The sequence below is a fragment of the Heptranchias perlo genome, chromosome 10 (assembly GCF_035084215.1).
Source record: "Heptranchias perlo isolate sHepPer1 chromosome 10, sHepPer1.hap1, whole genome shotgun sequence".
In the NCBI taxonomy this organism is placed as follows: domain Eukaryota; kingdom Metazoa; phylum Chordata; class Chondrichthyes; order Hexanchiformes; family Hexanchidae; genus Heptranchias; species Heptranchias perlo.
In genome coordinates this window covers 68,068,341-68,083,009 of record NC_090334.1, presented here as the reverse complement: position 1 = coordinate 68,083,009, position 14,669 = coordinate 68,068,341, and the positions used below count along the sequence as shown (strand labels likewise).

The window sequence follows — 14,669 nt, the reverse complement described above, 5'->3', positions numbered from 1 at the left end:
CGAATGTGGTGCCACATGGCAAATGCAGCTTTGAACATAAATTAAGCGGCTGCATGTGTGAGAATGGAATTCATTTGGCCCTGAAATTCTGCCGAGGTCTCTTGCTGTAACTCCATCAGACCCCCCCCCGCCCCCTGACAAAAATGGTGGTGACTTGGCATAGCCGGATTACGTCAGGTCGCGGCCTTCTTTGGTGCGGGTGGCAGTGGGGGGGGGGGGGGGGAGGGTTCAATCAGAGTTGCAGTGGGAGATGGGAAGAATATCAGAGCCATTGCCTAGGATCAAATGATAGAGTTGAGAGGAGGATGTTCTGCAGTTTTGCTTGGTTACATAAGATCATAAGAAATAGGAGCAGGAGTAGGCCATACAGCTCCTCGAGCCTGCTCCACCATTCAATAAGATCATGACTGATCTTCGACCTCAACTCCACTTTCCTGCCCGAACCCCATATCCCTTGATTCCCCTAGAGTCCAAAAATCTATCCATCTCAGCCTTGAACATATTCAATGACTGAGCATCCACAGCCCTCTGGGGTAGAGAATTCCAAAGATTCACAACCCTCTGAGTGAAGAGATTCCTCCTCATCTCAGTCTTAAATGGTCGACCCCTTATCCAGACGTTATGCCCCCTAGGACTAGACTCTCCAGCCAGGGAAAACAACCTCTCAGCATCTACCCTGTCAAGCCCACTCAGAATCTTGTATGTTTATTTGAGATCACCTCTCATTTTTCTAAACTCCAGAGAGCATAGGCCCATTCTATTCAATCTCTCCTCATAGGACAACCCTCTCATCTCAGGAATTAATCTAGTGGACCTTTGTTGCACCGCCTCTAAGGTAAGTATATCCTTCCTTAGATAAGGAGATCAACATTTTTTTTTATTCGTTCATGGGATGTGGGCATTGCAGGCGAGGTAGGCATTTATTGCCTATCCCTAATTGTCCTTGAGAAGGTGGTGGTGAGCCGCCTTCTTGAACCGCTGCAGTCCCTGTGGTGAAGGTTCTCCCACAGTGCTGTTAGGAAGGGAGTTCCAGGATTTTGACCCATTGACAATGAAGGAACGGCGATATATTTCCAAGTCGGGATGGTGTGTGACTTGGAGGGGAACGTGCAGGTGGTGTTGTTCCCAAGTACCCGCTGCTCTTGTCCGTCTAGGTGGTAAAGGTCGCGGGTTTGGGAGGTGCTGTTGAAGAAGCCTTGGCGAGTTGCTGCAGTGCATCCTGTGGATGGTACACACTGCAGCCACTGTGTGCTGGTGGTGAAGGGAGTGAATGTTTAGGGTGGTGGATGGGGTGCCAATCAAGCGGGCTGTTTTGTCCTGGATAGTAGCGAGCTTCTTGAGTGTTGTTGGAGCTGCACTCATCCAGGCAAGTGGAGAGTATTCCATCACACTTCTGGCTTGTGCCTTGTAGATGGTGGAAAGGCATTGAGAGTCGGGAGGTGAGTCACTCGCCGCAGAATACCCAGCCTCTGACCTGCTCTCGTAGCCACAGTATTTATATGGCTGGTCCAGTTAAGTTTCTGGTCAATGGTGACCCCCAGGATGTTGATAGTGGGGGATTCAGCGATGGTAATGCCGTTGAATGTCAAGGGGAGGTGGTTCGACTCTCTCTTGTTGGAGATGGTCATTGCCTGGCACTTGTCTGATGCGAATGTTACTTGCCACTTATCAGCCCAAGCCTGGATGTTGTCCAGGTCTTGCTGCATGCAGGCTCAGATTGCTTCATTATTTGAGGGGTTGCGAATGGAACTGAACAATGTGCAATCATCAGCGAACATCCCCATTTCTGACCTTATGATGGAGGGAAGGTCATTGATGAAGCAGCTGAAGATGGTTGTGCCTAGGACACTGCCCTGAGGAACTCCTGCAGCAATGCCCTGGGGCTGAGATGATTGGCCTCCAACAACCACTACCATCTTCCTTTGTGCTCGGTATGACTCTAGCCACTGGAGAGTTTTCCCCCTGATTCCCATTGACTTCAATTTTACTCGGGCTCCTTGGTGCCACACTCGGTCAAATGCTGCCTTGATGTCACCTCTGGAATTCAGCTCTTTTGTCCATGTTTGGACCAAGGCTGTAATGAGGTCTGGAGCCGAGTGGTCCTGGCGGAACCCAAACTGAGCATCGGTGAGCAGGTTATTGGTGAGTAAGTGCCGCTTGATAGCACTGTCGACGACACCTTCCATCACTTTGCTGATGATTGAGAGTAGACTGATGGGGCGGTAATTGGCCGGATTGGATTTGTCCTGCTTTTTGTGCACAGGACATACCTGGGCAATTTTCCACATTGTCGGGTAGATGCCAGTGTTGTAGCTGTACTGGAACAGCTTGGCTAGAGGCGCAGCTAGTTCTGGAGCATAAGTCTTCAGCACTACCGCCGGGATGTTGTCGGGGCCCATAGCCTTTGCTGTATCCAGTGCACTCAGCCATTTCTTGATATCACGTGGAGTGAATCGAATTGGCTGAAGACTGGCTTCTGTGATGGTGGGGATATCGGGAGGAGGCCGAGATGGATCATCCACTCGGCACTTCTGGCTGAAGATGGTTGCAAATGCTTCAGCCTTGTCTTTGGCACTCACGAGCTGGACTCCGCCATCATTGAGAATGGGGATGTTTGCAGAGCCTCCTCCTCCCGTTAGTTGTTCAATTGTCCACCACCATTCACGACTGGATGTGGCAGGACTGCAGAGCTTTGATCTGATCCGTTGGTTGTGGAATCACTTAGCTCTGTCTATTGCATGTTGCTTCCGCTGTTTAGCATGCATGTAATCCTGAGTTGTCGCTTCACCAGGTTGGCACCTCATTTTTAGGTACACCTGGTGCTGCTCCTGGCATGCTCTTCTACACTCCTCATTGAACCAGGGTTGATCCCCTGGCTTATTGGTAATGGTAGAGTGAGGAATATGCCAGGCCATGAGGTTATAGATTGTGCTGGAATACAATTCTGCTGCTGCTGATGGCCCACAGCGCCTCATGGATGCCCAGTTTTGAGCTGCTAGATCTGTTCTGAATCTATCCCATTTAGCACGGTGGTAGTGCCACACAACACGTTGGATGGTGTCCTCAGTGCGAAGACGGGACTTCATCTCCACGAGGACTGTGCGGTGGTCACTCCTACAAATACTGTCATGGACAGATGCATTTGCGACAGGTAGATTGGTGAGGACGAGGTCAAGTAAGTTTTTCCCTCGTGTTGGTTCGCTCACCACCTGCCGCAGGCCCAGTCTAGCAGCTATGTCCTTCAGGACTCGGCCAGCTCGGTCAGTAGTGGTGCTACCGAGCCACTCTTGGTGCTGGACATTGAAGTCCCCCACCCAGAGTACATTCTGTGCCCTTGCTACCCTCAGTGCTTCCTCCAAGTGGTGTTCAACATGGAGGAGGACTGATTCATCAGCTGAGGGAGGACGGTAGGTGGTAATCAGCAGGAGGTTTCCTTGCCCATGTTTGACCTGATGTCATGAGATTTCATGGGGTCTCCAGTCAACGTTGAGGACTCCCAGAGCCACTCCTTCCTGACTGTATATCACTGTACCGCCACCTCTGGTCAGTCTGTCCTGCCAGTGGGACAGGACATACCCAGGGATGGTGATGGAAGAATCTGGGACGTTGGCTGAAAGGTATAATTCTGTGAGTATGGCTATGTCAGGCTTGACTAGTCTGTGGGACAGCTCTCCTAATTTTGGCACAAGTCCTCAGATCTTAGTGAGGAGGACTTTGCAGGGTCGACTGGGCTTGGTTTGCCTTTGTCGTGTCCGGTGCCTAGTGGTCTGATGCCGGGTGGTCCGTCCGGTTTTATTCTTATTATGACTTGTTTTAGCAAGATTTTACAACTGAGTGGCTTGCTCGGCCATTTCAGAGGGCAATTAAGAATCAACCACATTGCTATGGGTCTGGAGTCACATATAGGCCAGACCAGGTAAGGACAGCAGGTTTCCTTCCCTAAAGGACATTAGTGAACCAGATGGGTTGTACACAGTACTCCAGGTGAGGTCTCTCCAAAGCCTGGTGCAATTGTAGTAAGACTTCCTTACTCTTGAATTCCAACCCCCTTGCAATAAAGGCCAACATGCCATTTGCCTTCCTAATTGCTTGCTGTACCTGCGAACCTTTTGTGTTTCTTGTATGAGGACACCCAAATCTCGCTGTACACCAACATTTAATAGTTTCTCACCATTTAAAAAACATTCTGTTTTTCTGTTCTTTCTACCAGACTAAATAACCTTGCATTTCCTCACATTATATTCCATCTGCCACCTCCGGAGTGGCAGCAATTGACAGAACGTGGTTTTGACAGAGTTTATAATTGGGAATTTGGTGAGTGAGGGGATTCGGTGCAGTAAGGGGTGAGGTGCATTTGTTTGGACAGCGGAGAGGAGCGTACCGAGAGCAGAGAGGTGCGTACCGAAAGCGGAACGGAGCGTACCGAGAGCGGAACGGAGCGTACCGAGAGCGGAGAGGTGCGTACCGAAAGCGGAACGGAGCGTACCGAGAGCGGAGAGGAGCGTACCGAGAGCGGAGAGGAGCGTACCGAGAGCGGAGAGGAGCGTACCGAGAGCGGGTCACAGCAACAACAAAACCAAACTGCAGTGTGACGTCACAGGTAAGGTAGGTAGGTGGTTGGTGGTGAGTATCTCTTCTGGTTTTCTTCTATCTTAGGACTGTGGGCTAAGTAACTTATAGCATAAAACTAAATTTTAAAAAATCCTAAACTTAATTTAATAAGTTAAACAAGGCCAGTACTTGGTTCAACCTAAAAAATAATTTGATTGACATTGTAGTAATCAATTAAATAAATAAAATAGTTATGACAGGGCAGGAGGTGTGTTGCAGCTGCAATATGTGGGAGCTACTGGACAGTTTTGTCCAGGGCGACTACATCTGCGGTAAGTGTCTGCAGCTTGAGGAACTTCAGCTCCGAGTTGAGGGGTTGGAGTCTGAGCTGCAGACATTGCGATGCATCAGGGAGGGAGAAAGTTACCTGGACACTTTGATCCAGGAGGCAGTCACGCCCCTTAGATTAAATACTGTAGAATTGGCATGTGGTCAGGGACAGGAGGGTGTGACTGCAAGTGAGGCAGGTATGGGGATCCAGGAGGTAGCAATGCAGGAGCCTTGGCCTCTGCAGTTGTCCAATTGATATGAGGTTCTTGCAGCCCTTGTGGACGAGTGCAGGGACTGCAGGGAGGATGAGCAAACTGGCCACGGCACTGTGGTTCAGGGGGCCATTCAAGTGGGGGGAGTAAAAAGGAATGTGGTTGTAGTAGGCGACAGTATAGTTAGAGGGATAGACACTGTTCTCTGCAGCCAGGAGCGAGAGTCCCGAAGGCTGTGTTGCCTACCTGGTGCCAGGGTTAAGGACATCTCCTCAGGGCTGGAGAGAAACTTGGAGTGGGAGGGGGAGGATCCAGTTGTCGTGGTCCACGTAGGTACCAACGACATAGGTAGAATTAAGAAAGAGGTTCTGCTGAGGGAGTTTGAGCAGCTAGGGATTAAATTAAAAAGCAGAACCACAAAGGTGATAATCTCCGGATTATTACCTGAGCCACGATCAAATTGGCACAGGGTAAATCAGATCAGAGAGATGAATGCGTGGCTCAAAGATTGGTATGAGAGAAGTGGGTTTCGATTCATGGGGCACTGGCACCAGTACTGGGGAAAGAGGGAGCTGTTCCGTTGGGACAGGCTTCACCTGAACCATGCTGGGACCAGTGTTCTAGCAAAATGAATAACTAGGGCGGTAGAGAAGGCTTTAAACTAAATAGCGGGGGGGGGGGGGGGAGGGGGGCTCAGGTGGGGCAAAGTTTAGATTGATAAAGAGAAAAAACAAGGAAGTAGTACAGGAAAGTGATGGGGGTAATGATAAACAGAGTGTGTCAGGAAGGGACAGAGCGTACAAACATAAGAGTGCACTAGCAAATGGGGCCGGGGTAGGAAAGAATGGTAAAAAGACAAAATTAAAGGTTCTTGATCTGAGTGCGTGCAGCATTCGTAATAAGATAGATGAATTGATGGCACAAATAGAAACAAATGGGTATGGTCTCGTGGCCATTACAGAGACGTGGTTGCAAGGTGACCAAGGTTAGGAACTAAATATTCAGGATAGGAAAAAAGGTAAAGGTGGTGGGGTAGCTCTGTTAATAAAGGATGGAATTGGTATAATAGTGAGAAATGATCTTGGCTCAGAAGATCAAGATGTCGAATCAATTTGGGTGGAGATAAGAAATAGCAAGGGAAAGAAATCACTGGTGGTAGTAGTATATAGGCCCCATAACAGTAGCTACACTGTAGGGCAAAATATTAATCAGGAAATAAGGGGGGCTTGTAAAAAAGGTAATGCAATAATTATGGGCGATTTTAACTTTCACATAGATTGGATAAATCAAATTGGCAAAAATAGCCCTGAGGAGGAGTTCATAGACTGTATTAGAGACTGTTTCTTAGACCAATACGTCGGGGGACCAACCGGGGAATGGGCCATTTTGGATCTGGTAATGGGTAACAAAACAGGATTAATTAATGATCTCAAAGTAAAGGATCCCTTGGGAAGCAGTGATCATAAAATGATAGAATTTCACAACCAGTTTGAGAGCGAGGATCTTGGGTCTGAAACTATTGTATTAAACTTAAATAAGGGCAATTATAAAGTGGACTGGGTAAACAGGTTAGATGGTATGATTGTGGATAAGCAGTGGCAAACATTTAAAAAGATATTTTATGACTCGCAACAAAAATATATCCCTGTGAGGAGGAAAGACTCCACAAAAAGGGTGAACCAACCATGGCTAACTAAGCAAGTAAAGGATGGTATCAGGTTAAAAGAAAAAGCGTACAACATGGCAAAGTTTACTGGTAAGCCCGAAGATTGGGAAAACTTTAAAAACCAGCAAAGGATGACTGAAAATTAATAAAGAGGGAGAAAATAAATTATGAGAGTAAACTAGCAAGAAATATAAAAACTGACAGTAAAAGCTTCTACAAGTATATAAAAAGGAAGAGGGTAGCTAAAGTAAACATTGGTCCCTTATAGGATGAGACTGGGGAAATAATAATGGAAAACAAGGAAATGACAGAGGAATTGAACAGATATTTTGTATCTGTCTTCACAGTAGAATACACTAATAATATACCAATAATAGTTGAAAATCAAGGGGCAAAGGGGAGGGAGGAACTAAAAACAATCACTATCACTAGAGAAAAAGTACTAGGTAAACTAATGGGTCTAAAGGCTGACAAGTCCCCTGGACCTGATGGCTTGATCCGAGGGTCTTAAAGGAAGTGGCTACAGAGATAGTGGATGCATTGTTTGTAATCTTCCAGAATTCACTAGATTCTGGAAAGGTCCCAGCGGATTGGAAAACCGCAAACGTAATACCCTTATTCAAGAAGGGAGTGAGACAGAAAGCAGGTAACTATAGATCAGTTAGCCTAACATCTGCCATTGGGAAAATGCTAGAATCCATTATTAAGGAAGTAGTAGCAGGACATTTAGAGACTCATAATACAATCAAGGAGAGTCAACATGGTTTCATGAAAGGGAAATCGTGTCTGACAAATTTATTAGAGTTCTTTGAGGAAGTAATGGTTAGGGTGGATAAAGGGGAACCAATGGATGCACTATATTTGGATTTTCAAGAGGCATTTGAAAAGGTGCCACATAAAAGATTATTGCACAAGATAAGAGCTCATGGTGTTGGGGTAATATATTGGCATGGATAGAGGATTGGCTAACGAACAGAAAACAAAGAGTCGGGATAAAAGGGTCATTTTCAAAATGGCAATCTGTAACAGGGGTGCCACAGAGCTCACTGCTGGGGCCTCAACTATTTACAATATATATCAATGACTTGGATGAAGGAACAGAGTGTATTGTGGCCAAATTTGCTGATGATACAAAGATAAGTGGAAAAGCAAGTTGCAATGAGCACACAAAGTGTCTGCAAAGCCAGGAGATCAACCCTGGTTCAATGAGGAGTGTAGAAGAGCATGCCAGGAGCAGCACCAGGCGTACCTAAAAATGAGGTGCCAACCTGGTGAAGCTACAACTCAGGACTACATGCGTGCTAAACAGCAGAAGCAACATGCTATGGACAGAGCTAAGCGATTCCACAACCAACAGATCAGATCAAAGCTCTGCAGTCCTACCACATCCAGTCGTGAATGGTGGTGGATAATTGAACAACTAACGGGAGGAGGAGGCTCTGCAAACGTCCCCATCCTCAATGATGGCGGAGTCCAGCACGTGAGTGCAAAAGACAAGGCTGAAGCATTTGCAACCATCTTCAACCAGAAGTGCCGAGTGGATGATCCATCTCTGCCTCCTCCCGATATCCTCACCATCACGGAAGCCAGTCTTCAGCCAATTCGATTCACTCCACGTGATATCAAGAAACGGCTGAGTGCACTGGATACAGCAAAGGCTATGGGCCCCGACAACATCCCAGCTGTAGTGCTGAAGACTTGTGCTCCAGAACTAGCTGCGCCTCTAGCCAAGCTGTTCCAGTACAGCTACAACACTGGCATCTACCCGACAATGTGGAAAATTGCCCAGGTATGTCCTGTCCACAAAAAGCAGGACAAATCCAATCCGGCCAATTAACGCCCCATCAGTCTACTCTCGATCATCAGCAAAGTGATGGAAGGTGTCGTGGACAGTGCTATCAAGCGGCACTTACTCACCAATAACCTGCTCACCGATGCTCAGTTTGGGTTCCGCCAGGACCACTCGGCTCCAGACCTCACTACAGCCTTGGTCCAAACATGGACAAAAGAGCTGAATTCCAGAGGTGAGGTGAAAGTGACTGCCCTTGACATCAAGGCAGCATTTGACCGAGTGTGGCACCAAGGAGCCCGAGTAAAATTAAAGTCAATGGGAATCAGGGGGAAAACTCTCCAGTGGCTGGAGTCATACCTAGCACAAAGGAAGATGGTAGTGGTTGTTGGAGGCCAATCATCTCAGCCCGAGGACATTGCTGCAGGAGTTCCTCAGGGCAGTGTCCTAGGCCCAACCATCTTCAGCTGCTTCATCAATGACCTTCTCTCCATCATAAGGTCAGAAATGGGGATGTTTGCTGATGATTGCACAGTGTTCAGTTCCATTCGCAACCCCTCAAATAATGAAGCAGTCCGAGCCCGCATGCAGCAAGACAACATCCAGGCTTGGGCTCATAAGTGGCAAGTAACATTCGCGCCAGATAAGTGCCAGGCAATGACTATCTCCAACAAGAGAGAGTCTAACCATCTCCCCTTGACATTCAACGGCATTATCATCGCCGAATCCACCACCATCAACATCCTGGGGGTCACCATTGACCAGAAACTTAACTGGACCAGCCATATAAATACTGTGGCTACGAGAGCAGGTCAGAGGCTGGGTATTCTGTGGCGAGTGACTCACCTCCTGACTCCCCAAAGCCTTTCCACCATCTACAAGGCACAAGTGAGGAGTGTGATGGCATGCTCTCCACTTGCTTGGATGAGTGCAGCTCCATCTACACTCAAGAAGCTCGACACCATCCAAGATAAAGCAGCCCGCTTGATTGGCACCCCATCCACCACCCTAAACATTCACTCCCTTCACCACCGGCGCACTGTGGCTGCAGTGTGTACCATCCACAGGATGCACTGCAGCAACTCGCCAAGGCTTCTTCGACAGCACCTCCCAAACCCGCGACCTCTACCACCTAGAAGGACAAGAGCAGCAGGTACATGGGAACAACACCACCTGCACGTTCCCCTCCAAGTCACACACCATCCCGACTTGGAAATATATCGCCGTTCCTTCATTGTCGCTGGGTCAAAATCCTGGAACTCCCTTCCTAACAGCACTGTGGGAGAACCGTCACCACACGGACTGCAGCGGTTCAAGAAGGCGGCTAACCACCACCTTCTCGAGGGCAATTAGGGATGGGCAATAAATGCTGGCCTCGCCAGCGACGCCCACATCCCATGAACGAATAAAAAAAAATATTGACAGATTAAGCAAATGGGCAAAAATTTGGCAGATGGAATATAATGTGGGAAAATATGAAGTCATCCACTTTGGGAGGAAAAATAAAAAAGCAAAATATTATTTGAATGGAGAAATACTACAAAATGCTGCGGTACAGAGGGATCTGGGTGTCCTTGTGCATGAAACACAAAAAGTCAACATACAGGTGCAGCAGGTAATCCGGAAAGCAAACGGAATATTGGCCTTTATTTCTAGGGGGATGGAGTATAAAAGCAGGGAAGTCATGCTACAACTGTACAGGGTGCTGGTGAGACCACACCTGGAGTACTGTGTACAGTTCTCGTGCCCTTATTTAAGGAAGGACATACTTGCATCGGAGGCAGTTCAGAGAAGGTTCACTAGGTTGATTCCAGGTATGGAAGGGTTGTCTTATGAGGAAAGATTGAACAGGTTGGGTCTATACTCATTGGAGTTTAGAAGAATGAGTGGAGATCTTATTGAAACATACAAGGTTCTGAGGGGACTCGATAGGGTAGATGCTGAGAGGATGTTACCCCTCATGGGAGAATCTAAAACTAGGGGGCATAGTCTCAGAATAAGAAGTCGCCTGTTTAAGACGGAAATGAGGAGGAATTTCTTCTCCCAGAAGGTCGTGAATCTTTGGAATTCTTTACCCCAAAAAGTTGTGGAGGCTGAGTCATTAAATACATTCAAGGCTGAGTTAGACAAATTTTTGATCAGCAAGGGAGTCAAAGGATATGGGGAAAAGGCAGGAAAGTGGAATTGAGATAAAAATCAGATCAGCCATGATCTCATTGAATGGTGGAGTAGGCTCGAGAGGCCGAATGGCCTACTCCTGCTCCTATCTCTTATGGTCTTATTTGTCCATTCACCTAACCTGTCTATATCCATTTGCAGACTCTTTATGTCCTCCTCACAGCTTACTTTCCCACCTAGCTTTGTATCGTCAGCAAACTTGGATACATTACACTCGGTCCCCTCATCTAAGTCATTAATATAGATTGTAAGTAGCTGAGACCTAAGCACTGATCCTTGCAGTGCCCCACTAGTTACAGCCTGCCAACCTGAAAATGACCCCTTTATCCATACCCTCTATTTTCTGTCTGTTAACCAATCCTCTATCCGTGCTAATATATTACCCCCAACCCCATGAGCCTTATCTTGCATTGCAACCTTTTGTGTGGCACCTTATCGAATGCCTTTTGAAAATCTAAATATACTACATCCACTGGTTCCCCTTTATCTACCCTGCTAGTTACATCCTCAAAAAACTCTGATAAATTTGTCAAACACGTTTTCTCTTTCATAAAACTGTGTTGACTCTGCCTAATCATATTATGATTTTCTAAGTGCCCTGTTACTACTTCCTTAATAATGGATTCCAGCATTTTAGAAACGGGAAATACTTCTGCAAAACTATCCCATACCTGATTACGAAAGTGGGGGAAAATTGTATGCGGTATATGAAAAGAGCAAGCTTAATGGGCCAAATGTCCGTTTACTTATTCCATACTGTCTTATGTTCTTATTCAGTGCAGATGAAAGCTTTCTCTGTACCAACGTTCTCTGCCACCAATGTTCCAGAGCTACGCTCCTGAAGGACAGACCCTACTGCATCAGTGTGAATTTTTACACTTCCTCATACCAGCCATTTGTTTTGCCTATTACTATTTTGATGTCACTTGTAAAGAGTATTTGAACACATAAGCCTTGGAATGACTGTTTTTCACAAGCTCATATGACAGTAATTTGCTACTTTAACAGTGGTGTTAACCCATTTTAAACAAATTCAGTTGATGCGTCCCTTAGAAACTAATAAATAGTCTCATATGAACATATTAAGCCTTTATATATTATTACTGAACACTCTAATTTCTAGACAACATTTCCTGCAACATTTTGTCCAGGAAATTGGTCTCATGCCGAGACCCGGAACTTGGTCTCGCAAAGCGGGCTGCATGCCTGTAACATGTGCGCAAAGTTGAAGGTCCAAGGCTTGTGGGAATTGGACCTCATCTGCATAAAACTGGTGAACTGCAGGCATCCAGATGCAGCTCACTGATCGGACTACTGGAAAATTTGGCCGAGAGCTGGCTTACAGGCAAGTCCCAGGGGAATGGGGGAGAGATGAGCAGGAGTTGCCTGCAGTATTGCCATGGAGCCAGGTGGAGCACTCTCGCTCCTATGGGCTCCACTTTGAAGCAAGTAAACAAAGAAAAACTTACCTCTTCTTTGGCGGCCTTGCAGCATAATCTCATTAGACATTGTTTTCCTGTCAGGTGTTACTCACATGAATGTGACGATGCCTGAGGAGCAAAAACCAGCACCCAAGAAGGGCAAGAAGAAAGCCGTAAAGTCACAGCAAATGGCGGGCAAGAAGTGGAGAAGGTCGAGGAAGGAGAGTTGCTCGATCTACGTCTACCATGTGATGAAGCAGGTTCACCCCGACACCAGCATCTCCTCCAAGGCTGTGGGTGTCATGAATTCCTTTGTGAGCGATATTTTCAAACGCATCGCGGGCGAAGCTTCCCGCCTGGCCCGTTACAACAAGCGCTCGACCATCGGCTCCAGCGAGATCCAGACCATCGTGAAACTGCTGCTGCCCTGGGGGAACTGGCCAAGCTCACCGTGTGGGAAAGGGACAAAGGCCTTGGCCAAGTACACCAGCCCCGAGTAAAACTCCACAACGTACTGAAAAAAAAACACAAAGGTTGGCCATTGGCATTGCTGGCACACAACATTACTAATGCCAGGAATGACAATGAGTTTAATTTAAACATGTAGGACTTGCAACTAATAGCAGCTGGTTTGTTTCATGTGCCACAGATGTGATTGTAGAATATATGAACTCGAACAACAAAAGCAAAACTCAAAACAGAGCAGCAAACTCCCCCTCCCCCAGAAAAGTATAAATGATAAAATAAAAGACGGTTGAAATCTGTAACACATTCTTGAGGTCAAGATGATTGTTTAAGTCACTCTCGGAGTTTACGACTCTGACACTTCCAGCCAACTGTTATTCTCCTTAAATATAGGTTCTAGTTTATGAAACTCAGTATGAAAATATAAAGCTTCCTTTGGAGAAACATGTATAGGGACTTCTGAATCTATCAAAAGACCTTCAGGATTCAAAGTGCACCTTTCAGTCGTCAGTTCATCTGTGATTGTGATAGAAAAACTGAGGAACTACTGAGCCTATATTTGAAAACTAAATTAAAAAGAATATATTTATCATCTCTGCTTTATAATATACAGCATTTTGAAGAGCTAAAATTTGAAAGAGTAACTATTGATTGTTTTATTCTCATTTATATTAGAGCTCATTTTACAGTTGCAATATAAAAAGAAAATATAGATGACATCTTGAAGGTATCAAAAGACAGTGAGAAGGAAGCACAGAATCGGTAAGCGAAACCTAGAGGAAGCAGCTGTCTATTTTTTTTTAAATAAAGGATGGTAGAAAAGAATAAATAAGATCTCTGCTGTTTTACTTTATTCAAATTTTCATCCGTGTGGTTTAGTAGCTTTCTTTCAATGACACCGTGATATAATCCATTTCTTAAAAACTTTTTCATAAATGTTCACGAATGTGGTAAGTGTAGTGTGCCTGGGAGGAGAAACGTGACTTTGGACCTATGGTTCCCAAAACTCTTCACCACTGGGGTTTTCCTCGTGCCATGTCAGGGTCTGTTGTAGACTAATTGATAGAGATTGATTGCAATGATTAGTCAACAATTCCATTATCGTTGTGTCATGCGACTGCCAGGATAGTGGAAGGCAAACTAGATGGACCTTAGTATTTTTTCGTCTTGGTATGTTATGCAAAAGCACATTGTAACAGGCACGTAAGGCCAATTCCAGCGGCTGATCTGTGTCTTCACAGACTGACTTGCACCAGATCCTCAGTAAACAGAAAAGCTGAGAACCTGTCCTACAGATCTGTTATTTCGCACTCTTTTCAGCCCTTCTCCTATTACCCCCTCCTGATGCCCTGATTTTTAATATTGTTATACAGATGCCAGGGGCTCCGAGGCCAATTATAACACCCCAACTGCTGCCCGGCTAGATCAGCTAACTCAGCACAGACTGTGGATTGAAATAAGGACCTTCTAGTTGGCATGGCTAAGTATCATGGCAAGCAGTGCATTTATCCACAACACAATAAGGACAGCTCCACAGATAGTTTCAAAAGTGTGAGAAAATATCATTGCGAGTTTATGGTACTAAACATTGGAGATTTTAAAAAAGATATTAACCCTAAACGCCTTGTGTTAACCTACTTTACAAACACACAAATATAAGAAACAAGAATTGTTTTACACAATATTTTGCACATGGTCTCCATGAGAACAGTGCAACAATCTGTAATACCGAACACACATGTAACAGTTTGAGTTTGAACAGTTTGCCAACAAAAACATTTTGAAATAAAGGATTTATTACAAAATCAGCAAGCCTATCTGTAATATTGTCCCGTCTAACCCTCAGTCTTAAAGTAAAGATCAGTTATAGATGTTTCGTAAAGAAAACCATATGTCAAATGTAGGAGTTGTTCAAAGGTTTATTGCATTGCTGAGCACGGAGATCCTGGCTGTTCTATTGTTTATACAAAGAAGGTTCTGCTATTTTATTTTCTTTGATTGAAATCTAATTGGTGGAGTGCTATACCTGTTTATATTGTAGCGCTGCCAACTCAAGG

The 14,669-nt window shown here is 45.7% G+C and overlaps 1 protein-coding gene across 1 annotated transcript; it reads left to right on the top strand.

The window, feature by feature from the left end:
• Positions 1–12,272: 12,272 nt before the first annotated feature.
• Positions 12,273–12,647, top strand: LOC137326786 (histone H2B type 1-K-like). Its single transcript, XM_067992179.1, has one exon. It carries the CDS (start codon positions 12,273–12,275, stop codon positions 12,645–12,647), a length of 375 nt encoding a protein of 124 aa, XP_067848280.1.
• The last annotated feature ends 2,022 nt before the right edge of the window (positions 12,648–14,669 follow it).